This window comes from Strongylocentrotus purpuratus, unplaced genomic scaffold (assembly GCF_000002235.5).
Source record: "Strongylocentrotus purpuratus isolate Spur 01 unplaced genomic scaffold, Spur_5.0 spur5_scaffold_5, whole genome shotgun sequence".
NCBI lineage: Eukaryota > Metazoa > Echinodermata > Echinoidea > Camarodonta > Strongylocentrotidae > Strongylocentrotus > Strongylocentrotus purpuratus.
The window spans coordinates 42,239,322-42,265,873 of NW_022145611.1; the positions used below are offsets into that span (position 1 = coordinate 42,239,322).

The 26,552-nt window shown below is 40.0% G+C and overlaps 1 protein-coding gene across 2 annotated transcripts; it reads right to left on the reverse strand.

The window, feature by feature from the left end:
- Positions 1-270: 270 nt before the first annotated feature.
- LOC762678 (isthmin) lies at positions 271-25,896 on the reverse strand. Of its 2 annotated transcripts, none has more exons than XM_001198390.4 (6): positions 25,652-25,896; positions 7,521-8,084; positions 5,701-6,616; positions 3,489-3,638; positions 2,712-2,861; positions 271-1,655 (listed from the first exon to the last, which is right to left on the reverse strand). In XM_001198390.4, the coding sequence occupies exons 2-6, from the start codon at positions 7,623-7,625 to the stop codon at positions 1,162-1,164; spliced, it is 1,815 nt and encodes a 604-aa protein (XP_001198390.3). In that variant the 5' UTR covers positions 7,626-8,084; positions 25,652-25,896; the 3' UTR covers positions 271-1,161. The 2 variants fall into 2 exon arrangements, with proteins under 2 accessions (XP_001198390.3, XP_011682695.2); XM_011684393.2 differs by lacking the exon at positions 25,652-25,896 and adding an exon at positions 21,311-21,703.
- Between the last annotated feature and the right edge of the window lie 656 nt (positions 25,897-26,552).

A 26,552-nucleotide genomic window follows, 5' to 3' on the forward strand; every position in this document is an offset into this window, starting at 1 on the left:
CCTTTATCGGTACACCTAAAATAATTGGAAACGCATCCTAAACACTCCAGGGGGTGACTCTAAGTCGAACTTAACTCGAAGTTGGACTTAAATATTATGGAGAGCCATTTGTAGCCTTATAATAAACTATATTCAAAAGCAAAATTCAAGTATTTTAGACTTTTCATCAATTCCACATCAAGAACATGAACTCTTCCATAATAGAAAATGAATGATTTGAATCAACATTTTATGCCTTTTAAAATAACTTCTACAAAATATTTTCAAGGATGCTAATGGCTTTCCATAATTGTTAAGTCCAACTTAGAGATAAGTTCAACTTAGGATCTTTGTGAAACACCCCCTGGTATCTTAACTTAATATATTACGAAGAAAATATGAACAGAATACTCCTCGTAAGATACCGTATCAATGTTCATACAGGTATTATCATAAACAGCAATAACATCAACATCGGTTATCATTCGAGGTAGTTTAATAATCTTAGATGACATCAAAATAAAGCGTAAATTATATCATCGTATATTCACATCTTTAAGGTATCAATCCTCCGACAAAAATATAACCTCAAATTCACTCTTGATATGACAATCTAATCATGAAAGAAAAAGGACCGTAGTTTTTATTTTGTTGTTCAAACAACATTAAATAAAATGGTTGCTCTCATGGGTGAATCTGTACGGTAAAAGTTTTAGATTGGTGTAAAGCTTTATTGTATTGAATGTATCAGATATTTATATTTTGGCACATTGTGATTAATGTAACAATGAAAGCATTTCCAAAAATAAATTAGACTTGAATTTATCAAATGAGTAGTATTGAGTAATATATGTGGCGTAGCTACCGGGGTGTTACTTGCCCTCTTTTCAATTGTGAAATGGGAAAGGGGAGAAGAGACAAGACAAAAACGAGAGAAAGAGTTTGAAAGACAGGGAGAGAGGAAAGGCAAGATGAAACAATACGGCCCCTGCCACACACTACCATTACAATATTGCCTTGTTCTCTCGTCTTTCACCCACCTAACATTTATAGAGCCCCCCCCCCCCCATCACTGCTACTACACCAGTGCCCCCTCCCCCATAATGACTGGATCGATGCTAGCTGGTATATAATACCTTATTCTCAATCACCATCATTAATTAAGACAGCATAACTTGTTGTTCAGAAGTCCCGAGCTTCATCGACCTGAGATAGGAAAGTCTGCAAATCTGGAATGTCTGTGCATTCTCTGTCATTATTGGGTTGTCTGATCTGATTGTACCTGGTCCAGTCACCCTTGCATATGATCCAAGGTAAGATGTCGATCTTATAATGAAGCTCTTGAGAGATCTGTGAGGTGATGAGCTGAGGCGTACCGGCCCCCTGCCCTCGGGTAATCAATCTCTGATTGGAGTCGTAGCAGCACTGCTGCGAGGCGAGTGACGTACTGTGGTAAGACCGCAGAGACTGGATGCAACTCTGGGCGGTAGGCTTGTAGATATCCAGTCGGGTCGCCTCAGGGTCTTGCTCAATCCAATGAAACTCCCTTCCCTGCTGAGGATCTACGATGGCGTTGTTGGTAGGGAAGTAGCAAGGACAGCTAGGGAGGTCATCTAGATGTGATAGGTAAGACACCAGCTTCTCACTGCGACACTGCATCCACTCCTCACAGCTATCTGAAGATAAAAAAAGAAACAAAGAAAGGTAACAGTCAATCACTCAGATAGTGTACAAGTGAAGATATATACAATAACATTTACTTACGACAACTTTCACATCATCGGCTCATCACTGGATCGGCCATAACCTAGCACCAACAAGCAGAACCTGTTGCCATAAGTTTTACAGATTCGTTTAAACAATGACTTTGGCAAAGGGATATTCATGAAGATAAAGACATAAGACAATTTGTTGAGATTTGAAGAAAAAAAATGTACATGTCAATCAACCAAACTACTAAAACATAAATATGTTACCTTTAATAATCTGTATTCTTATTATGAATAAATAACAACATTTTTGAAATCCGAAAATTAATCATTCGCACACACTTTATTGTATCGTCCAAGAGGAGATGGGCCGATAGTTCATATCATTGAACGAAACGATCCTTTTCCAAAGGTCATTGAACACCTACTTCAACCAGGTATACCTCATTACTATTAAATTGAAACTAAAACCAAGTACATACCAAATGCCCTTTTACCTTCCCGCTTAGAACTAATCGTCAGTCAATGAACTTCAAACCTTCCCTCGACATATTTTTTCGCTACCCGCGGTCCTTAGCCCAATTTCCCTCGCAACAAAAACATCCGTTTGTATTTCTTCTGACCCAAATTCGACGGTTTATTTATGATTCCTTCGGGCGATCAGCCAACCCTGATATATTTCGGCTGCTCTCAAATGAAGCAATGAACTTCAGGGGAATGTATTACAGCCGATTAAAATTCATTACCATGTTCAGACATGAAATATTTGACTCGAAGCTAAGACACAAATATAAGGGCAAAAAGGCGGGGCGGATGTAAAATGAACCAGACATAAATAGGGTGACACTCGTAAATTTTATTGGAAAAAGGTCTTACCTACGTGTAATAAAAAGGCATATATATCTTCAGTATTTACAGATATTCATATCATGAGGTTTCCCGTGAAAAATGTTTAACTTCGCATTGAAAGAGGCCTATTACTATATTAATCAATATTACATCATGTGCATTTTGTAAGCTTACCGAAGTCAGAGTTGTCAATGGCGTCGGCGATTTCGTCGACGACATCGATGGTGAATCCCTGGTTAATGATGAATCCCTGATTGGACCTCGTCGCGCTTGGAAGGTCACTCGCAACGAAATCGTTCTCTGATTCGGACGTAATGGAGGACCCTATAACGTGAAACAAAAATATATTAAAGTAGGTATTTGTCATTTCAAGAAATAAACGCTGGTCAACACGTCAACATAAACTAGAATAAGAAATCAAGAGTGCGGATCAAAGATCAGTAAATCGCAAATAGCGTTTGAAGGCTCAGGTGCTAATGTAGACGAATCTATTCAACTACATAAAAAATGTTGACTATTATGCATTAAACGATGAAGTGCAGTTAAGAATATTAAAACATATCAGTGTTACAACATAGATACTCCTTCAAACAAACTTTCTCTATCTAAATGAGATTTGTTTTGTCGAATACCAAATGATAGCAAAAGCAAGACCATTGTGGCAACCATAGTTAGGCAAGATGCAAATATTTCCACCTCTTTCATGTCTTTAATTTTTTTGTCGCCAAATTAAAACGACATCGGACATTCTCTCAACAAATACAAGCTTATCAACTCTGTTCATCATGCGATCAGGATATTCCCCTCACTAAACATGAAAAACCTATAAAATTTTGACCAATCCCTCTTCATAAATATAATTGTCATTGCATGTCTTTGAAGCAGCGTTGTTTTTCCCCATTTACCAAAAACAAATAAGTTGAATCAAACGAATGAAGATCGTCCACCTACCCGAGCATATGTGTTTATTGCACTCCTGTCTTTCTGTGGTACGACACTGCAACCCACAAGGTCGAGTTCGTTCTCTCTTTCCTCCACCGCACGACGTGGAGCATGATGACCAGGAGCTCCACTCGCCAAACCCGGCTGCCGAAGACTCACCTACAGGATATCAAGGAAAGAGGAGCAGAACAAATAGTATAGTGACGATAAGACAATGACAAAAATGGAATCGTAAATACCAAGAGGATGGGCAGGTAGAGGAAACGGAGGAAAATAGTGGGAAACCCCCTAACATGTAAAAAAAAAAGAAAAAAAAAAAAAAAGAAGGTGGTGGCGTATCCAGCTTTGGTCGTAGCCGGCATACGCTCCCCTCCCTCGTTCGAAGGCCCCTTAAAATGAATAAACACGTGCAGAGTGTATTTGGCGCGGGCTAGGTAGATTCATCCCACCATTTATACATTCCTGGATACGCCACTGTGAAGGATATAAGATTTTATATGATTTCGTCCGCTGAAAACCAGAAGAGCATTAATATTACTCCATAGAGTTAATGAACTCCTGACCCTCAATTTGTGCTTAGCAAATACGATCGCAAAAATGAACTTAAGTCAAATCCAATAGCTTTTAGTGGTCTATCTTGTGAAGATGCGAACATACAATTCGGATTACGTAACCGGAACATGGATTTGGACATGGACATGATTTCTGCATGACTATATGACTTGATTTTCAAAATTCTTTGCGACGATGATAGTATAAAACATAAACAACAAAGGGGCCTCCAACCGTGGCTGTCTATTTTTTTTTCTCTGAGGGGTCCATAAATGTTTACAAGATTTGTCCTGATCAGGTCACAGTGAAAAGATAGTGTGGCCGAGGTGCCTCGGGGTTAGAGGAAACCATCGCTATGTCAAGAATGCCACCTTAAATGACCGCTACACCCACCCATTTAAAACTCCATCATACTGAAAGGTAAAATATCGCGTCCATTGTGATTGTTTTATTTATGGTAAGTCGGTATAGGTCAGAATGCGTTGCAGAATACTCCGCAAAATCATCGTTTGGAATTGTTCAGAAAATAATCACATAAATGTTGTTTGTTTATCTTGAATATTAATTTTAACGGTTAGATGGCATTCAATGTGTCTTTCTTTCATCTATTTGCTGGTATAGTTATCAAACAAAAATGTTATTTAGCATTTAGATGTTTCTCTTGTTTTGCATATTATTTGAGTACTGACGCCCTTTATAGCTATGTTACTTTTAAACTCTATTCTGACGTACGTATACGTACGCACTATTGTGAAACGCACGATAATCCCTGCATTAATTTCACATAAATTGTTCTTGAAAACAATCAACTGCTTTACACTATAACAAAAAACCCAAATGTGTGATTAGGAGAGGTTTGTTTCCCCTTACATGCACATATAGTAGAAACACAATGTGCAGGGGAAATGGAGAAAGCTTCCGGTTTATTAAACCACACAGTTTGTCTAGCCGATTACTTCCTTAATAACAAAAGTAAAGTTCGTCGGGGGCAGACGAGTATTGACATGACAGAACTGGCGTTCAAATTAGACGTATACTAGACTACTCTGAAATACAGACAGGAAATGTTTGGTGACGAAGGAATGTAAAAATGACGCCTTAATTCAATGCAAAAACGACAGTGAACAATACCATTGTTTACACACTAAACACAAAAGTGATTGCTACGAAAATAACTAGTGCGAAAATAAACCAACATCGGCGAGAAACTTGTCGGAAGTTGGTGTTCGGCGGAGACCCGGATAGACTTTCTAATTTTGCTTGAAAGAACTTATATAAAGCAATTCTCATAACCAAAGCTTTCCTTCAAAGATATTCCTACAAAATACCCTGTAATAAAAGTATTTTGCACTTAAGTTCTTTTCCCGGTATGGTGTGTGCATTTATTGTCTTAAATGGGTCATTATCGGAAATGTGATGTCCCATGGTTTTATAATACCTTCTAAATTTAACCCGTTTGACTGAAATATATAAATATCAACAGTTAGATGTTGTATGAATAAGAGACAAAACCGTGATCTATTATTTGTTGATAACATCCATAATTAATGATTGATATGAAATGAATAGACATGGGATAACCGGTTTGAATATCGATGGAGGCTGCATAGCCGATGTTTTCCCCTCTCCCTCACTACAATTTAAATACAGAACTAAATTAGTTTCATACCATTTTCTCCGTCCATATATCCCGTGTTTCTGATGAGATGAAAGAGTGTCATATCAAAGTAACTTGAGGTATTTCCATTATTATTTTCCGATTGGCGTGACGGTTTCTGGTTCCCCTTTCCACGATTATTGTTTCGATGATTTTTTCGTCCCTTGCCCTTCCTCCTCCCCGAATCCCTGACCCGATGGTCGGACGGGGGCGGAGAAGGAGGTCGTGGATTCGAAGGCCGATCGTCACCCGGCAACCGATTATCTATCTCGGCCGCATCCTCCTCTTCGTCATCGTCGTCCGTCACCACCTCAATGGTGATATCCAGGTCTGGATTAGGCGTGATGAGATTAACAAATCCCAATTCTGGATTTGAGAGAGTGGCCAGCTCAGCCAGTCTTTGCATAGATCTCAACTCCTCTGTCCTTATCATGGTATTTGCTTCTTTCTTACTCCTCATCTCCATCACTGAATCTTCATCTTCTTCTTCTTCGTCCTCCTCCTCGTCATCATCATCCATAGGATAATCATCATAATCATACGTATAATATTCATTCATATCAATAGAAAGATCGGATTGTGACGTCACGTCTGTTCTGACATCGTCATCCCCTTCCATGATCCCTTCCACGTACGCATGCGTCACACCGGCTTCGCGGTCATTCTCTTTTTCACCTACAGGTTTAGATAAAACTAGATTTTTCACGGTGCTCGTCCTTTCACTTTCACTTTCTAATTTCCTACTGCTTTTCCCTGAAGTTCTGTCGTTGTGGTCCGACAAAAAGTTATCACTGAGTGTTGTCGTCATTCTGGCACGCTCTGTGCTACCTATCCTGGCTTTTGAGGGTTGGGCATCGCGGTATTTGTCTCGGATGTTTAAATGCGCGTCTGTTGTGCTCTCTGGTACAGCTCTCCTTTGAAGATGAATCTTGAGAAATAGCAAAAAGAAAATTGAACAAGAATGAATTTCTCATCGTCCACGGGGGATTGGGAACAAGTCAAAGGTGGCTCTTCCCAGTCAATTTGAGGCAGATTAATCTAGTCGTGACAGGGGTGACGAAACATAACGCTCACTTTGGGGCAATTTTCTTATGTCATTTTTACCATATCCGGAGACCTACCTTCTGGACATCCACCCCCGGATAACCACCCCCAGTCAACTACCACCTAGGACAGGCGCGGATCCAGCCGGCGGCAGGGGAGGGGGCCGCAGAGGGGGCCCAATTCGTGAGAAAATTCTGAAAATATTTAGCGCCGACTCAGCCAGCCGGGTGGGGGGTGGTAAGGAGCACCAGGGAAGGGGGGCCCGTTTACAAATAAAGGTAAAATTAGAGTGTTTTTACTTGGTTTTTTCCCCAGGGGAGGGGGCCCGGGCCCCCTCTCTGAATCCGCCACTGCCTAAGGAAAACTACCCCCGGACAACAACCCCCAGGACAAGAGGACTAGATGATGGTTGTCGTAGGGGGTAGTTGTCTGGGGGATAGTTGTCCGGGGGTAGTTGTCCCGGAGGGTAATCGTCCTAGAGGGTGTTGCCCTAGGGGGTAGTAGGGGGTAGTTGACTGGGGGTGGTTATCCGGGGGTGGATGTCCAGGGGGTAGGTGTCCTAGAACCCATTCTTACATTTTTAAAAAACCCATTGATGAAAATAATGTCAATATTTGGGACACGAAATATATGGGGTCTTTTTCACTTGAAAGGAATCTAAACAGTAGTGAATTAAATTGAATAGAAACTTTTAGCACAATCGCAAAAATTTTCGAGAAAAAAATATCCTCAATTTCTCGAAAGTCTTTGCGATCATTTTTGGTGATATAAAGTTGCGTCATACATACCTGCAATGGAGCGACTAGTCCAGGTATTACAATGACCCAACATGTCATAGCAAAGATAGCAAGAGGCAGCAGGTAAGGCCATACTGACGTAATGTTCATCGCCATAATCAATTGCCTGACGTTGCATCACAATTTGATCTAATCACCACCATTTCTCTCACAATGTGTGCTGCTCTTACTTCTTCCACACCCACTGAAGAATGCTTTAGACTCTTCAAACTTATATCCGATAACGATCAAAGAATGGCGATGAATTATCCAAGATGAGTAGTTTTGCTTGGTTATAAATCCTAAGGATGATGAATTAGGAATTCTCCGTCACAATGTCTCATTTTCTGTAGTAAATAGTTCAATGGCAAATGGAAGTTATGATGTGTAATTCTCCAATAATCCATGTTGTGCACTTGCGAAGGATGATTATATTCGTCACCATCATAAGCATGTTCCTACAATGAACTGTCTTTCATCCTGATCATGGCAGTGAGTTGGGCAGAAACCAGCTGCAAAATGTTGTCAGCAAAGGGCGGGTAGGCTCCAAGGGTAGATGAACTGTGTTAGACGAACCTGAAGGAGAAAAGAGCAAAATTTGAACATACGTAAGAAAGTTGTTTGATTTTCAACTTTGAATCAAACGCTATTAGCGGTATGTACTACAACAGGAATGTTTCTGTGGATAAATCATTTTTGAAACGTATCAATAATGCAATACAGTGATGTATCCAAGCATCGTGAAAACTCACACAATAGTTACCACCATACATGAATCTGAACCCAATTAGCTGCTACTTTTGTTTTGTTTTGGTCTTGGAATGGATTTCTTAAATTGACATTGGAATCGGTAACCACTGAAATGCTGCAACGGTTGATAACGCTTATTGTTCCTGTCAAATTAGACGTTCCATTCTCCCACCAAAATAACGGTCAGCCTACTCCATCTCAAAAAGGTACGAATCAGTCGTTTATTACCAACAACGCATCTCACAATTATTTAGACCATTTGCAAAAGAATAAAACCGCATTCAGTTTTAGATGTCTAAGCACTTGAACCGACCCCCATTACTAATACCAAACTAGAAGATAGGTGAAAGTGGTCTACTTGCGACCCGTCGACTATCCTGTCCTCCGCGGCGGACCCGTTTGATGTCGGTTCAAGTGCTCGTTTTCTCGACACGCCCGATACTCGTTATGCGAGGTAAAATAGCGCAGATTACACGCATGCTTGTACGACGCTTGACCTAAATCATGGTGTTGAGTTATACAAGGGGACATGGGTTTATTAGAAAGGTGGTAAAGTTAACCGTGATGTACATACACAAGGTCCAGTTATAAGGTATCCATTATGTTTCAATATTTCAATCGTCCATGACAGCATTTTAAAATATTATCCCCGAAAGCGCAATCTGCGAAATCATCTTGTTTATCGCTTCTTACATCTTTGTTTGGAACCGAAAACACATCCCAGAAGATTTTACTTGAAGGGGGGGGGGGGGGGGGGGGGGTCCTACCTTAATGCCTTCCATTTGCCAATAAATTGTATAGTAATCACTTAGTCAGTTTCTCGAACTGTTACTATCTTCGGTGGTTCAGTGGAGTTGAATGAAAGTGAACGTGAAGAAAACTTGTCTTTACTACAGACATATACTTCTAAAGTTGTCTTGCATTTTGTCTGAAGAGGGCGCAAACTCATGCTGTTTCCAGCTGTGTTTCCAGACAAGAATAATAGAAAATTAACGATTCTGAAGTATTTACAAGAATCATACAGCAGTATATTTGGTGGCTCCGTATAGATAGCTGTCGAGTGCACCACTTAGATTAAGGCAGTCATATATTATAAAATAATGAAACGGAAATGAAATAATCCCATGATTGTTTATAAATGCATGTTTGCTGTTACCATGGTAACTGTAGGGAATTTCCAGCTTTCATGAGCACTTGATGAGAAAGTTATGAGCGTTATCATGATGGCATTGACCGCCAAGTCGAATCACTTTAGGTATGAATGTAAACGATGTTATCATGTCCAACACGTAAATATTGTACCCTGTTTCGTCTTGCAATAATATAGTTATCTAAGAGATGTGAAGTTGATGTACTTCAGTATCTGTTAAAGGGCACATCGAAAGGAGTTCAATTGTTGATGTCAATAAGTAGAAAGAGTTCACTTTTTGCCACGAAGTAGGGTGGAAAAACAATGGTGTTTATTTGAGCCCTAAGTTTTCCAATAGGAATTTGAGCAATAATCACTCTGATATGCATTTCTAACACTTTTTTGTTTAGAGTGGGAAAGAGATTATAATGTTTGAAAGTGGAATGGGGCATATGCGCTGTGTAACCCAAATAAGCATAAATCGACCATAATAAAGTACCATGGGCGTATATTGGGTGGGGTGGGGGCTGATTGGACGCAGCCCCCCCCCCCCCTAATTAAGAAAATATTATTCGGGCAGGAGAGTAGCCTTTCTTAGGAAACACAGCGCTCCTGTCAGTAACTCTGGAGGGGAAACATTTGGCAGACAATCACAAATCCAACAAAGGAGATTTTGGCCAAGAATATTACACCGCCTTAAACATTCTATTAGCATGGTGAAAATCCAAATACTGTCGTAAGCCAGAAATCGGCTCTCATCGAATACAAACCGTTAAATTTCCACAGAACACAGCGAGTAGGCAGAAAGAAAGGAAAAAATTAAGGGCGAGACCACTGGGACTAAAAACCCAAAGTTGCCCATTTCTCACACTCTCGCACCAATGGCTTTTTGTCATCGGGTGCATGAATGCTGCCCCGCCTGACCGCCGGGCTGCCGCCATCCCTGTTGACCGACGGTTTGGCATCGTGTGATGAGAATTGAACACACTCTTTGACGCCGCCGTTCGCTCGCTATTAATTCCGATATTTAGGGTTCCTTCTTTGCCGTGCCCATTAGCGAGTATGTTTGTATACAATAGATGGATTCCATACAGATAATGGAGTAGGGCGAGAGGACAATTTGAAATTACTCAGCCTAGTTTGATGGATGCCAGCCTTGACTGTGACGTTCCATGTCAATCATCGTTAACTTGCTCTTAAAGGGACACACTCGCAACGGTCGATGTAAATCAAAGCAACATTTCCATGGTAGCATGAGTCTACTTTTCTAATGTGTATACCTTTAATAAATACAATTTTGAGATTGTAGCGAACCGAGTAATATACTTCGCTTTGACAGTTTCAACAATAAATACTATACAAACAATGTAGGCCTATGCAGATTTAATGGCGCTACAATAAATTAAGTTAACTAACACGCTTTGTTCTGATAATAATTATGCTTCCACAACAGTTACTGATTGAAAATGGCAATCACCAAACATGATATACAATTTCCACCGTTATATAAGTATTTGATAACGTCTTGTCTTAGTATCAAGTTATAAAGTTGAATTTACATGAACTACTGTTAACCATTGAGGTGATTTAGCTATTACCAAAACAAAAGATAAGCCTAACCAGTTAGTAAGAATGCTAAAGTGCTTCCATTCGCGATACTGCTTGAGGACATAATCACACTTAGATGTGAAAAAACATTGAACTAAGTAGCAAACATGAACCATGTTACGTTCCGCCGTTCCTCTTTTGGCTGCCATCCAAGAATCCTAGTCACGTGATCACGGTGGTGGAGTGTAGAAGGCGCCACGAGGTATAGGAAGCTGCCTCAAAATGGTCGTGGAAGTGAATGGGAGCCAAAGAATTACTCCAATAAACACAATCAAGAAAGGAAACTCAACACAGCTTATGTGGGGACATTTTAGTCTCTATTTACTGTAAAAAGTTATACAGCCGCAGTACTTTAATTTAAATCCGCTATGTTAGGGATCATTTCGGCGTGGAGTTGAATCCCGTCCAAAGTTTAGTAAAATACCATCCAGAGATGTGATTACAATTACTCTTTCAAGAGTGTATTCAACTACTTTGAGCGTGAATTCCCACTCCAAATCGAACTCCCAGAAAAGTGGATTTCCACTCCTAACAAACACAGGCCTATCAAAGAAAGGGTAAAACGGTAGTTTTAGTCAATTTCATCGCATTAAAAGGCAAACATCGTCTTTAAAAGCACAAATGATTATGAGAAGATTTTTTTTTCGAATTACGCTCTGTATATATATATATATATGCGATGATGATTACATACACATTTGAATGATAATAATTCAGGCCTCGAATTACATCAAATTTGGGTCAAGGCCACTTTTTTGAGAGGGCACAAATCCACTGAAAGGGGCACAAATCTATCCTAAGGGGCAGTAAGGCCAACATGGAAAGTGCGCGTAAAATCACCTCACGCCGTTGTTTTCAAGGTGGGGGGAGGGGGGATATGTGCACCCAGGGGCGGATCCAGGATTTCTTCCTTGGGGGGGGGGGGGGGGGGGGGGGGGGGGGCCATTTTTTTTTTTGTCCCCCCAAAAAATCGCAACGACTCAGCCAGCCGCTGAATAAGCGGGGGGGGGGGGGGGGGGGGGGGGGGTAAGAGGACACTTTTTGTTTTTTGGTCTCAAAATTTGAAAATTTGACATTTTGTTCCCTTTGGGGTGGGTGGGGGGGGGGGGGTCACCTTTTTAGATCAGCCATTGGCATAATTTTTTTTGTGTGTGTGTTTCATTTTAAAAAAAAAAGGGGGGGGGGTTTGCTCCAAAATACAGACATAAAAAAAACCGAAGGGGGGGGGGGGTTTTAACGCCCCAACCCAACCCAACCCCCAACCCCCCCCCCCCTGCGTACGTGCCTGCTCGTCTGAATACAGTTCCCCTCCCTCCGCGCAAAGCGCGGAAGCTTTTACGTTTCATTAAATCATTTTTTTGGGGGGGGGCGCCCCCACTGCCCCCGGCTACGTGCCTGCGGTCAGATGAACATCTTTTGATACCTTGTTCGCCCCCGGAAACTCATGGGTTGAAGGCAAATTACGGTCAGATAAGCATTCAGGGGCCCGCCTTAGGGCCCCTGGTGGAGTCGAGGGTGCGGAAACCCCTGAATTTCAGGGGTTTCAGGCATTTGATTACGGTCAGATGAACATATTTTTATACCTTTTTTGTGACACTGGCAGGATACTGATTGGCTTAAGGTCCAGTGGGCGGAGCCCCCAGAAGCCCATGGGTTTAAAGCATTACATTACCGTCAGATTAGCCTCCAGTGGGGTCCAGGGGGCAGAGCCCCCGGAAGCTCAGGGGTTTAAGCATTTGATTACGGTCAGATGAACATGTTTTTATACTTTATTTGTGACACTGGCAGGACACTGATTGGCGGGCGGAGCGCCCAGAAGATCAACGGTTTTAGGCACTAAATTGCAGTCAGATGAGTATCAAGAGGCCTGCCAAAGGGCCCTGGTTGGGTCCCGGGGGCAGAGCCCACGGAAGCTCAGGGGTTTTAGGCGTTTAATTACGATCAGATGAGCGATTTTTTATACCTTATTTTGTTGAGAAACTGGTAGTTAACGTTTTTTCTTTCTTGCTCTCTTTCTTTCTATTTCTCTTTAAAATGCTTTTCAAAAAAAATAATTGGGGGGGGGGGCTGGAGGGGGGGGGGGGAGTTTCTCCTTTTGACGTTTTATTGAATTATTAGAGAAAGAAGATGATTCGTTGTACCGTTCTTGACTCTTTATCCTTTTCTGAATTCCAAGGGAAGCGCGGAAGCTTAGACGTTTTTAATAAATTATTAGGGAAAGAAGACGATTCGTCTCGATCTCGACTACCGGTATTATCCTTTTCTGAACTCAATTCACACCCCTCCCGCGCGATGGGCGGAAGCTATGACGTTTTAATTAAAACGTATGGGAAAGAAGACGATTCTTTGTACCATTATCTCGACTCTTAATCCTTTTCAGATTTAATTCCAGACCCTCCTCCCGAGAAAAATCCAAGTTTTTCACTGATTAAAAACTGTGAAAACGCACCAAAAAGGTCACAACGCGAAGTAAAGATGTTGAACCAACGATGGGTAAACAAAACTTCCCGATATTGATTGGTTCAAAAAAAAAGGATGGATTGAAAAACTAGGCCTGAGTCATTACGGTTTTTGTGCCAAACGTTTCAGTCATTTGGATGAAGACATTCTTTCATATTTACGTATCGGCAATTAAGTCCCGCCAATTAATTTAGGAGTTCCATAGTGGAAATTAAGTCTCGCCAATAATTATTGTTTTAGATCTCCGTAGGGGCAACAAAGTCTTGCCGATAAATATTGTTTTTAGAGCTCCGGAGGGGCAACAAAACCTTGCCGACTATTATTGTTTTTAGAGCCTCGGAGGGGCAACAAAACCTTGACGATAAATATTGTTTTTAGAGCTCCGGAGGGGCAACAAAACCTCCTGGTAATTATTGTTTTTAGAGCTCCGGAGGGGCAACAAAAGCTTGCCGACTATAATTGTTTTTAGAGCTCCGTAGGGACAACAAAACCTTCCGGTAATTATTGTTTTTAGAGCTCCGGAGGGGCAACAAATCCTTCCGATAATTATTGTTTCTAGAGCATCGGAGGGGCAACAAAACCTTGCCGACTATCATTGTTTTTAGAGCTCCGGAGGGGCTACAAAACCTTCCGGTTATTATTGTTTTTAGAGCTCCGGAGGGGCAACAAAACCTTCCGATAATATTGTTTTTAGAGCCTCGGAGGGGCAACAAAACCTTGCCGACTTATCATTGTTTTTAGAGCTCCGGAGGGGCAACAAAACCTTCCGGTAATGATTGTTTTTAGAGCTCCGGAGGGGCAACAAAACCTTCCGATAATTATTTTTTTAGAGCCTCGGAGTGGCAACAAAACCTTGCCGACTATCATTGTTTTTAGAGCTCCGGAGGGGCAACAAAACCTTCCGGTAATTATTGTTTTTAGAGCTCCGGAGGGGCAACAAAACCTTCCGGTAATTATTGTTTTTAGAGCCTCGGAGGGGCAACAAAACCTTGCCGACTATCATTGTTTTTAGAGCTCCGGAGGGGCAACAAAACCTTCAGGTAATTATTGTTTTTAGAGCTCCCGAGGGGCAACAAAACCTTCCGATAATTATTGTTTTTAGAGCCTCGGAGGGGCAACAAAACCTTGCCGACTATCATTGTTTTTAGAGCTCCGGAGGGGCAACAAAACCTTCAGGTAATTATTGTTTTTAGAGCTCCCGAGGGGCAACAAAACCTTCCGATAATTATTGTTTTTAGAGCCTCGGAGGGGCAACAAAACCTTGCCGACTATCATTGTTTTTAGAGCTCCGGAGGGGCAACAAAACCTTCCGGTAATTATTGTTTTTAGAGCTCCGGATGGGCAACAAAACCTTGCCGATAAATATTGTTTTTAGAGCTCCGGAGGGGCAACAAAACCTTGCCGACTATCATTGTTTTTAGAGCTCCGGAGGGGCAACAAAACCTTACGGTAATTATTGTTTTTAGAGCTCCGGAGGGGCAACAAAACCTTTCGATAATTATTGTTTTTAGAGCATCGGAGGGGCAACAAAACCTTGCCGACTATCATTGTTTTTAGAGCTCCGGAGGGGCTACAAAACCTTCCGGTTATTATTGTTTTTAGAGCTCCGGAGGGGCAACAAAACCTTCCGATAATTATTGTTTTTAGAGCCTCGGAGGGGCAACAAATTCTTGCCGACTATTATTGTTTTTAGAGCTCCGGAGGGGCAACAAAACTTCCGGTAATTATTGTTTTTAGAGCTCCGGAGGGGCAACAAAACCTTCCGATAATTATTGTTTTTAGAGCCTCGGAGGGGCAACAAAACCTTGCCGACTATCATTGTTTTTAGAGCTCCGGAGGGGCAACAAAACCTTCCGGTAATTATTGTTTTTAGAGCTCCCGAGGGGCAACAAAACCTTCCGATAATTATTGTTTTTAAAGCCTCGGAGGGGCAACAAAACCTTGCCGACTATTATTGTTTTTAGAGCTCCGTAGGGGCAACAAAACCTTTCGGTAATTATTGTTTTTAGAGCTCCGGATGGGCAACAAAACCTTGCCGATAAATATTGTTTTTAGAGCTCCGGAGGGGCAACAAAACCTTGCCGACTATTATTGTTTTTAGAGCTCCGGAGGGGCAACAAAACCTTGCCGACTATCATTGTTTTTAGAGCTCCGGAGGGGCAACAAAACCTTCCGGTAATTATTGTTTTTAGAGCTCCGGAGGGGCAACAAAACCTTGCCGACTATCATTGTTTTTAGAGCTCCGGAGGGGCAACAAAACCTTGCCGACTATCATTGTTTTTAGAGCTCCGTATGGGCAACAAAATCTTTTTGAACATTACAAGTCGGGTTGGCTTACGATGACTATAATGTCGGCAAAACTTGTGTGGATTAAAATATTGTGGCCGTAAACGGTTTGATTTTGAAAAGGGCATTCCGGCCAGTGAGAGGGGCATGGCGGCAAATTGCCGATTGCCGGTGGGTAATTCGAGCCCTGATAATTTTTATGAACTTTTAGACCTTACGAAAAGAATTATCACTTCAGATGACACTATGAATCCTTAAGGAATGATAAACTGCCCGTCGTCAAATTTGTTTGAATAATGAAAGAAAGTCAGGGTCGATCTGTGGACCTACATGTACTATTTATCGCATTTATCAACTTTATATTATCACGTCTGTTTTGTTGATTCTTTCACACAAAAGTCGTTTATAAATAAATTACTTGGAAAAGGCACAATGCATTGATCTATTTTTACTTGAGAAAATACAGGGCACGTCTAGAAAGGTACAAACAAATGTCTAGACATTATACATTGATATCTACTCGCAAAACAACATTTATCTTATGCAAATGTCACGAAAATCAATTACAGTAAGATATTCTCATAATCTGTCTTATATCGGCCCATCCCAATCATCCCCATACAGTATAGTTAACTTTATTTTGAATATGAAAATCGGCAATATAATTATTTTGATGGATTGGGTCTTAGTGGGCCTAAATGGGTTCAGTGTCTGGAAGGTCATAAAATAATAAGAATGGAAAATGCCTTGGAATTTGAGCAAGACAAATGTGAAAATTCGTTCCCATAAGTTCATGATAAGCATGTGTGACTGTTTCAGGGTAGATGTATGGAATAGTAACATTCGAGGAAAACGCAAAATGACCCTTAAATGGTACCTAAATAAATAGATATGTTTGATTGTTGAAGAACAAAATATAATTAATAGACAAAAACGTGTTTAAACGTATGGTTTACATTTACACAGGGCCTACTATTAAACCGTTTTATAATCACACTTAGTACATGCTGAGTTTCAATTATTGTTTAATTCACACTCGTTTATATTGTCAAGACCCTATGATTTTGAATTATAGTTGTTCAACTAATCAGGTAACAGGTGGTAGCAATAATATGCAGGGAATATATTGCAACAGTTTCTTGTTGAGTTAGTTTAATCCATATGGTTCTCGCACAGCGGGAAGAAGGGTCACTGTGGCTACGCCAAGTTCCCCTAAATTAAATGCACGTTTTTGTTTGCGGTGATTGTTCCCTCGTGATAAACCCATTTGCAGTGTTACAGTTTGATTTGTGGAACATTTTGCATCAGGGATAAATACATTTGGAATGGATATTAGTGCTCTGTTTCCTATAATACCCCAAAATGGTTTTAAAAGCATTTTTGCACTTAGAATCAAAAGAATTTCATAAAGAATTCGGCATATTTTGGCCTTGCACCTTACCCGACCCCAGCCCCCCTTTCCCTCCTAGAAACAATCTCCTTATATCTACAAGAAAGAAAAAGAGTATTGTTTTATCCAATGAAAGGTCTTTACTGGTTTTCTGATAATTGCATAGGTAAGAACAGTTTTGTTGCCTACTAAGAGATTTTGAGATACAAGAAAGACCAAAGACCTAAGACCAAACAAAAGTAGCAGCTAAAAATTGTGTTTTCCCATGTGGAATTGCCCTGATAGCAGAAAAACAAGCTGGGCAATCTTAACGAATTATTTCTAAATCAAATTAATCATTTTCGCATTCTCCAAACACCTTACACTATAGTTTCACATGCACGAAATGGTGTTTAAGTGGAACAGTGCATCGCGATTACCAGGTGTAAACAAGACCAACATGTATTCTCTAGTAAAGTTGTGATTCGATTTGAGAAGGAGAGGAAAGAAAATGCCAAGTTCAGACCAACTTTTCTTTCTGGAATATTTTCAGCATGACATGGTCCTTTTGCGTTCTTGTGCCTACGGTGCACTCCCTTTGATAATAAGCATCAAATGTTGTGACAGCTTCATAATCCAAGCGCTTTGAAAAGCAGAAATTAGTCGTGCCTGGTAGCGTTTGCACAAGAAAAATCCTTGGAAAGAAAGGGAAAAGAAAAGAACAAATCTTAAGCCGTCATGTGTTTAAATTCGGACAGGAAAACTCTACGAGGATGTGCTGGAAAGAAGTATTGAAAAGAAAAGGCGCTGAATTGAAGACTTTTCTTTTTTAGGGAATGATTGTGTATGCATGGTGGAGGCGGGTCGCTTGTTAGCTGCAGATTGTAGCAGTATTGTCCTGATTCAACGGACCATCTAACTTGCTAGCTGCTTCGACTTTTGAGGGTTCACACTTGTGCTTTGTCCTCTTCTTCAAATCCTATAATAGGAACAACTTGTGACAACAGCCCGAGTTTTTCGAGGTGTTGGCGTCTTTCTTTGGGGTTGAATCAGAAAGTAAAAAGGCTCAACGGGATAGCCGCGATGCCTACCTAGAAAAAAAAGACTCAAAACTCTAGAGTTTTACGAAGGATATTATGTTGAGTTACATGGGTATATTGTTTGTACTATAGTGATTCATCTGTAACTATTCTCATCCTCACACTCCGTCTACTATTACCTTTGCTTTAATAACTCATATTAAAACGATTCGCCAGATCTTTAGAACTTTCTTTACCATCTGATAAAAGTGATGTTGTCATAATAATGATGATAGTTGAAAGACAGTTTTCATTTAAACGAAGCAGAACGAAGCCAATAGTAATTCCTTACTTAAAGCTCCCTCAATCGAGATCATAATTATATTATACTCAGACTGTACGATCATTTATATTTCATTCTGGCTATTATTATCGAACACTGGCTAGCAGTGTTCGACCAATTTCTGGTAACTACCCAGTTCTGCTTCCTTCGGGTTTGACCATTCTTGCAGGGACGATTAGGAAGTGGCTACTTATTGTTATAGAGAGAAGCCACTACTACCCGATATACTCATCCTTCTTACAACCATCTAATGTGAACATTATACCCAACGTGATACACATGGATTAGGTAATCGAATGTTAACAGAGGCTCAACTTCTCATTTATCCAATAATAGTCCCTACATCAGATGTTTTCGTAATCTGTATTACTGATAGTAGGGTCCATGCTTTTATTTTGTATTTTCTGCTGCCGATGTCGAAAATTTGATTTTCTCTGTTCTTTCTTTATCGTTGAATTATCAATAAACTCTAATGATGCACTGACAGTATATATTTTTGAAACATCACGCATGCAGTGCCAATGAATGGTGCTTCGAGCTTTCATCTGCCATAGATGATCGGGACCATTATAGCATTGCTACATAAGGATACACTTAATAAAAGATACATGTATATCAGAAAAGAAAGCCTTTGCTTTGTGTCAATTTGGTGAATGTTGGTCCATGGAATATAACGTTTCTAGCATGTCTCTTGAAAGAGGCGTTATAAGGCATGCGATATCTATACAGAAGACGGTCGATTTACACAGCTACCTGATATTGACCGTTCTATTGTACTCGTTTTTACCACAGTTCTTTATAAAACCCCGATCACAAGCAATTGTGATTACCCCTATTGTTCTTTGTGTGTTTTCTTCTGTTTCTGACAGACCATTCTCTAAAAGGGCTTTGTTCCTTTCTAGGCCTATAACCTATACAAACAGACGAATAAAGTAGGACAGCTACAATATCCCTTCACCTCAACGATATCAAACTGGAGTTGTCATCTTCAATTCAAATGTAATATTTGGAACATCTGAATGTTAAATTATTAAAAATATAAGCGATTAGATGTTCCCAAATATTTTCTTTGCAGAAAAAGTTGATTGAGATATTATTCACACTTCCTGAAAGCTATCAATGACCAATACACTTTTATGAGAAATACTGCGAGGTTAGCCAATAAGACCTTTACAAAATTAACTAAAGGGTGATTTGTTTATCATCTGGCCCCGTTGGAAAAGTGCCTTTAGTTAGAACGTCTGCATTTAATATCCTTTTAAAGAAACTCCTCTACCGTCGTATATTACTATATCTTTTTACTGGTCAGGAAAGGTTCATCTACAATCAGCATAAATAAATAACTAGATAAACACTTAATAAATGAATAAATGAATACATAAATAAATAATAAACTCATTTATCAATCAATTAATCAATACAATTGAGGCATTGTTATTGATCGGGTGACGTCGACTGGAGAGCGTGATAGATACGCTGAATATATCTTGCATAGGATCTCATTGGAAGGCGAGTTTCTCCCTTCCCAATCTCGTTGAAAAAAGGTTTAAATCATTTTGGTGAAAGTCAAACCAGCCGACATTCCTTATGAAATGAAAGTTCGTACATCAAAGGGCGGGCACCGTTCTTCTTTAGAAAACGATAACAACAGCCAACACAAGTTCTATTGCAATTCCAAGGATTCAATCACCTCTAAGTGTAACAGATATGGGATTAAAAGCTTCGTTAGAGATGGATTAACACGTTTCTTGCAGAGTTAAGCTTCATTAAAACTCAAAGGAACACGTTCCTCAATGGACGGAGTCAACAAATTTGTAAAAAATTTTCAGGAAGAAGCGCCGGGCGAAGAACTCAGGTTTTAATTTGGAAAGAAATTATCTATGCTTTAGATTGGGGGGGGGGGGGGGGGGGAATGATTATTATGCCTGATGGTAAAAGGTATACGTGACTCAGAGAAAAGCATAATAAAGGACTTAATGAGCAAATAGTTATGATTTGTTTTCTTTCCTCCTAAAGTTCGGATCCTTAAATAAAACGCTACAGTCCTACATGTACATACTTTGTAATTCGAGTATTTTTTTCGCAAAATAAAAATCTGAATGCTTCACTATTCAGAAGTATTGTCCATTACGTCCATCGCCCATAAATCACTTTCACTATGGACATGATGAGTGAATATTGGAGCACTATAGTGAACTTGACATACCTGTTTAGATCCATCTAGCTCAACCGAAACAGATTGACTATCAGTGATTTCAAACCTGAAGGGACAGCTTCGCTCCGATTTCATGTCAATATAAAACTTTGACTTGCTGATGGCAAGTCAACAGCATTTTAATCCATAATATTTGGTGACTCCAGACATGTTATCTAGCGGCAGAGCTAGCTGCACCGTGAAGCGTGATGGTGATGAAGGTAAGTTATTTTCTCATTCCATATGATTCTCAAGTGTGGCCGGTCGACGATGGATGCGAAAGGACCTCAGCAAGCTGCAGGATCAGAATGGATCGCTGAGCTAGGTCGACGGTCCCGTTTCAAATTATGGGTTTGCTAGGCGAGCAAGACCAGGGGTGCAAAGAAGCTGCCAGTATACCATCATTCAAACACCTCATGAATCGGTAACAGAGATTCAACAATCAGCATTTGGAACAAGTTCCAAATCCTTATTGACGAACTAGTACTAATAGGATTATTCTTTCCTTGACGTTTGTAAGTCGAGCCGAAGAAATCATCACGAAAAGGCGCCACGAGCCTGAGGCACAAGCAACTCTTGTTCACACATTTTATATTCATTACATGGACATTGTAAGATTTCGGCGTCACGTATCACAAACTTACCTGTAGAAGATAAGATACATGAATCCTTCGGAGGTGTTGTGAAAGATGATTCCTAGAAATCGACGAATATTGAGACAGATGAAGCACAGAACCTTATAGATGGTGGCCAAACTTCAAAGCATGCTAGAAAAAAGTCACAAACGATGCTAAACCCGTTCTCGAAATGAAAATCTCCCTCGTACAGTACTCGATACCACGAACTATTCCATCTAGTATTCCTCTCTTTGCTTATGCCCCTTTCTCGTTTACTTTTGTGTCCGTGTGGGGGTTGTCCCTCAATAGACTGAGGAGCGACCAAGACCGTCCAATCACACTGACTAATTGCCTCTGCTACGAGGAGAAGAAAGCAGTGAGGTGCTCGTGGGAGCTCGCTGGGCACCGCTCTGGCGTACGCCGCGGCAAGAACTAAACGTCAACTTTACCTTACGGATTAAAGCCGCGCGTCAACACAGCACTCCCAGGACAGCCCCCCCCCCCCCCAACACTGTTCTGGTGGTGCCCCTCTGATATTTTTTTAATTTGTTACAACCCCTTGGACCAGCTCCTGAAACATGGATTGCTATCTCTCTGTACGTTACGATTATACTGTTGCCATATTAGTATGAATTCTCAAACAAGATTTCTGGCGCCTTTCATTTTGATTTTGCGCGTTTAATAATCTCGTCGTGCAAAATATTACTGTGCTATTAATTTCGAATGTTGCTAATGACAGGAAAATACAACAGCGCATTGTATGAAATGACTGCAAAGAAATTCTACAAGGGGGGGGATCATAAAATACTTCGAAGACTCAAACAAAAAAATCGCACCATGTTTCGCAATGTTGAAGAAATTAGAGTAGCTCATGCATCCCCCAAGTCTCTGTCAGCTTTGGTACACAATTCCAGCATAAGTATATCCAGCATTATGGTACAGCTGGCATACCCCCCCCCCCCCCCACACCATTTTAAAGGCTATGTCCACAGGCATTATAATTATGGACTACCCAGAAACACTATTTACACCCCCAATCAATACAAACAGACACACACATTCGGAGTGAATTCCCCCTCCCCCATGTTTGGGGTAAGTTTCTGGATACGCCTGCATTGTTAATGGTGTAACTGCTAGAAGTCAAGGTCCAGCTAGATCTTGACGGTAACCGCAGGGATTGTCAAGGGGTTATTGTGGGTAAAGCATGTAAGGGTATAACAGAGAGGTGTTAATGACTCGCACATGCCCCGACTCAAAGCCATGCAGGTGCGCTAGGATTTACGATGTTGATCCCCATTGCCTTAGCACTCTAAACCTCCCCTGACCCGTAAATGCCCCTCTCACTTCTAATAGCTTCTACATCAGATCTTATAGCTCCCTATTTTACTTACAATTTTTGAAGTTCATATCAACTCTAAGACTGCTTCCGTAGGCCTATCTTTATCTTATGTACATTTCAACTTTTACGAGATTGTAAATCACCTGTTTCCAATCATTATTCCATTCCTGCCAATACAAATTCATGTACAAAGTGAAAGTAGCGTAGCTGTTACGAAATCCATTGTTGAAGTTTTAAAGATTGTAGACAACGTTGCCCGTTTTGACGAAGTATATATTATTCTGACCAACCATCATCGTTCTTGAACAATTCTATGCAGAAGTATATTTTTTACAGAGATAATTCTTGGGCATCTCACTGTGGCAGCAGACGACAGACCATCCTTGCATGTAGCATTAAAACTCCATTATAAAACCACATCATTTTGTGGTCAGCAAGCAGAAAATGGCAAGTTTTCCTTCGTCTCCCTCCAATCATAATTAGGTTCTCTATTTGGACATAAAACACATCTTTTACACAACTTTGATCGTTATTCTACTAAAAAAGAGACTACTACCAATATCACAGCGGGTCTCGTGTGCATGAATACATGACAATATAGAGATCAGAGCATATAATACATACAATAGTAAAATCTATAAATTGCATTACAGAATGGATTATTATCAATCAGAAAACGAAAGAAGAAAGCGAGTCAATGATACTGCTGTACCACTCCTCATTTTTATCTCTTTGTAGCATCCATATATCTTTCATTCTTTTCAAGTTTTATACTTAATAATAACCCAATTTATGTCGCACTTTATTACATGATAAGCCTATCCTTTTAAATCCTCCTTCTTTGGCGACACCGCAGATATATCCATCAACATGGATTCTCGCATTATTGTCTGTGAAAGCGGCACATCTAAAAGCTGGTCGACTGTCATTAGAGTTTCGCTTTGTGCGCCGTCCAATCTATCTATCGAGCTTTGCATGCCTCGCTTTCCTTGTCGGCACCACTATGAAAGAAGAATTGGCGTTAAAATACAGTTATTTAGATTTATTTCAGGGATTGCCGTTAGTCCATCAGGAGACTAATACTAGATTATATTAATGAGTCGGAGATACGTTTCAGAGTACGTTGTTGTTTTCGCCAAGAACACAAAGAGCTTCAATGGCTGTGTCATTCACCTTTCGTCAGTTCTAGAGCATGAACTACTTGAAAGAACATTACAAGCTCTACGCCGATTTTCTCATCAAAGTTGCCTAAAATTTTAAGACAACATACTACATGGTACAACATCAATACAAAGCGTTGGAAGCTGCGAAATAACCTCGGTAAACAAAGCAAATAAATATTGGACAATTCAAGGTAATTTTACGCTGCATTCTACACCCTTTTTGCCAATACGAACTTAGACAAAAATATGTGAAATCAGCTTAGCACAAATTGCACGATAACATTTTCATTTTCAAAACATTTAACACTTAGCCACATGACTTTTGTATAGGATGATTTTTTAAGAGATTTAAATGTTTAACAAAACGACATAACTGAAGAAGAATTCCAATGTTATTACCTGTGAACTTCTAAACTTTGTCGATGCTTTTCTCTTTCCGTTGAGCACCTACGGTACACGTTTTAATAAGTTCTCACCTATATTTTCTGGGATTTAGTAAGGAATGTGAATACCTGCCCTAACCCCTACTGTGACAACACGTACACTTTGAGGTCATCAACCTTCTTCGCAAGTCATGATGGTATCACGCGTACGTTACAATGAACAGAATAGAATACTAGGAATGGAACGACTACAGTTTGAAGGTGTGTTATTTCTCTTTACGATCTCCTTCATAAGTTGACCGCTATAGGGTAAACCATTGACCCTAGTCACACCGCCAAACCGACTACAAATCCACTCCAAACCGATCCATTTTTGGCTATTCGGGAAAATTATTATCTTATTTTAGTTCGGTCTGTATCTGTCGTTCTCGTTGGTGTGACTGATCTATATCAATCCGCCACTACCGACATCAGCCTCCTTGATTAGACCGACCCCATATCAAACGACTCGTGGCCATTCGTGGTAATGTAATTTTTTGTTTGGTCTGGTGTCGGTTTCGGTGTGACTGCGGTAAAAAGGTGTATATGCATTAGGGTCGCTTCGCCTATACCACTTGACACTTGTTCGATAAAGTTAAAGAAAAGAAACCACCAAGGAACGACTGGTCAGTATAAAACTGTGCCGATCGGGCTGAAAAGGGTCACAATCGTAGTGGGGGGAGGGTGGTTTTCTGCATGAAAAAGTCTTTCAGAATATGCATAATATTTCCAAGATTATGATATCATAATCTTTGAAAGAAAACAGAGTAACACTATCTACTAATATTGTTAATGAGATGCTTAAACTACAGAAATTCAAATGAATTTGATCAAATTATTTTCATTCAGAAATTGTAAATTTTTAATTCAATCATTCACAGTGAATGATTTCTTTTACATCACCTCGTCATTTGCAATAAAATATGAAGTCATTGTAAATACTTTCATGAATTGCACGATATACTCTATGAATCTGGTAGAAAACGAAGAGCACATGATAATCTTGGATGAGAATACTCATGGAGAATGTTCTGTGTGCTTTTTCATTCAGCAGTAAAAAGTTCTTTTAAAAGAATAATATATCGGTCTTGTGTGTGTGATTATATAAGACAAAAGGGTTACACAACTTCATACATTTCTAAAATGCAAATAACATGGCGAAATAAAATCAACCCACGAATTATTTAACAAAAATCATGTTATAATATGTACGATAATCGAACGCCATCGAGGTTAAATAGTTCACCAAAGGAATTTGGACGTTAGTTACCTGACAAGTTAACGTCAGAAGATAGAAAGAAAAATGGCATGGACCGAGATGATAGTAAGAGAACTCAAAGACATGACAAAATATTATTTTGGATAATTATACAATGTGCCAGGTTTCTTGACCACATCCAATAACATACAGTTAAGTATAATGCGAATTATGTATAAGTCTTACCTCGACTTTTCAAAAGTTTGGTTTCCTCTGAGGGTTGTAGAGATTTTTTAAATGGCTTCATTTTACTCTGTCCCTTATATTCCGCAACATGTCACACCATACCAACAATAGACTTCGATGAATTTTTTTATTGCTCCGTTAGATATTACTACAATACGATGTGCATGTGTATCTGTCAGTATACCAAATTCTTCACAGAGATGCTCCCCTTCTCGCGGTACGACGAATTTTCCTGTCATCCCTCTCGCTTTACTTGTCTCAAGTACCCCCTGCGATTCAGTCGGGCGGCTTATAAAAACCGTTCAAGTGATTTCCAAGAGCTGTTATGACCCAGGCGGTACCTTCAGAAGACTCGCCCTGAAGAGCTTCACTAACTATCTTCTACCACTCGAATTTTATTGACGCGTTCACTTCCATACATCGTGCCTCGTGGTCAAAATGGAAGACATTCACGGGAAAGCTACTTTAGCAAATTGGTTCGGTTTGGGATAAATTGCTTCCTTTTAACGCATTTCTCCGAAGTTAGCAATGGTTGGATTTGTTTTATTTATTACACCAGTTACATGATGCTCTACTTTCACTTTTGGAAGCGTCTTGTCAAAGTATAGACTCAGGATTCAACAGTAGACCTTTGTCATGCTTAGAGGAAAACGAAATAATATATACACCTAAATAACATTGCTTTGCTTTGAAATCATATTGGTCTTAAGAAGGAAAGGCAATTAAAAAAAAACATTAGTCCGAATAATGAGTAGTTTCATTATATTGATCCTTGAACTATCGTTTCTCTTTGACAACTCGAAAGCTTGTCAGACATTATCGACTACTAATGTATGCAAAGTTGATTCCATCTTTAAAGATGCCGTATGCATAGCGGGTGAATGAAATTGGTAACGAAGAG

Coding starts and splice junctions, on each gene's coding strand:
- LOC762678 (XM_001198390.4), bottom strand. CDS start 7,625: ATGGCGATGAACATTACGTCAGTATGGCCTTACCTGCTGCCTCTTGCT. Junction 6,617..7,520: donor GACTAGTCGCTCCATTGCAG/GTATGTATGACG, acceptor CTATTTCTCAAG/ATTCATCTTCAAAGGAGAGC. Junction 2,862..3,488: donor CAATAAACACATATGCTCGG/GTAGGTGGACGA, acceptor TTCACGTTATAG/GGTCCTCCATTACGTCCGAA.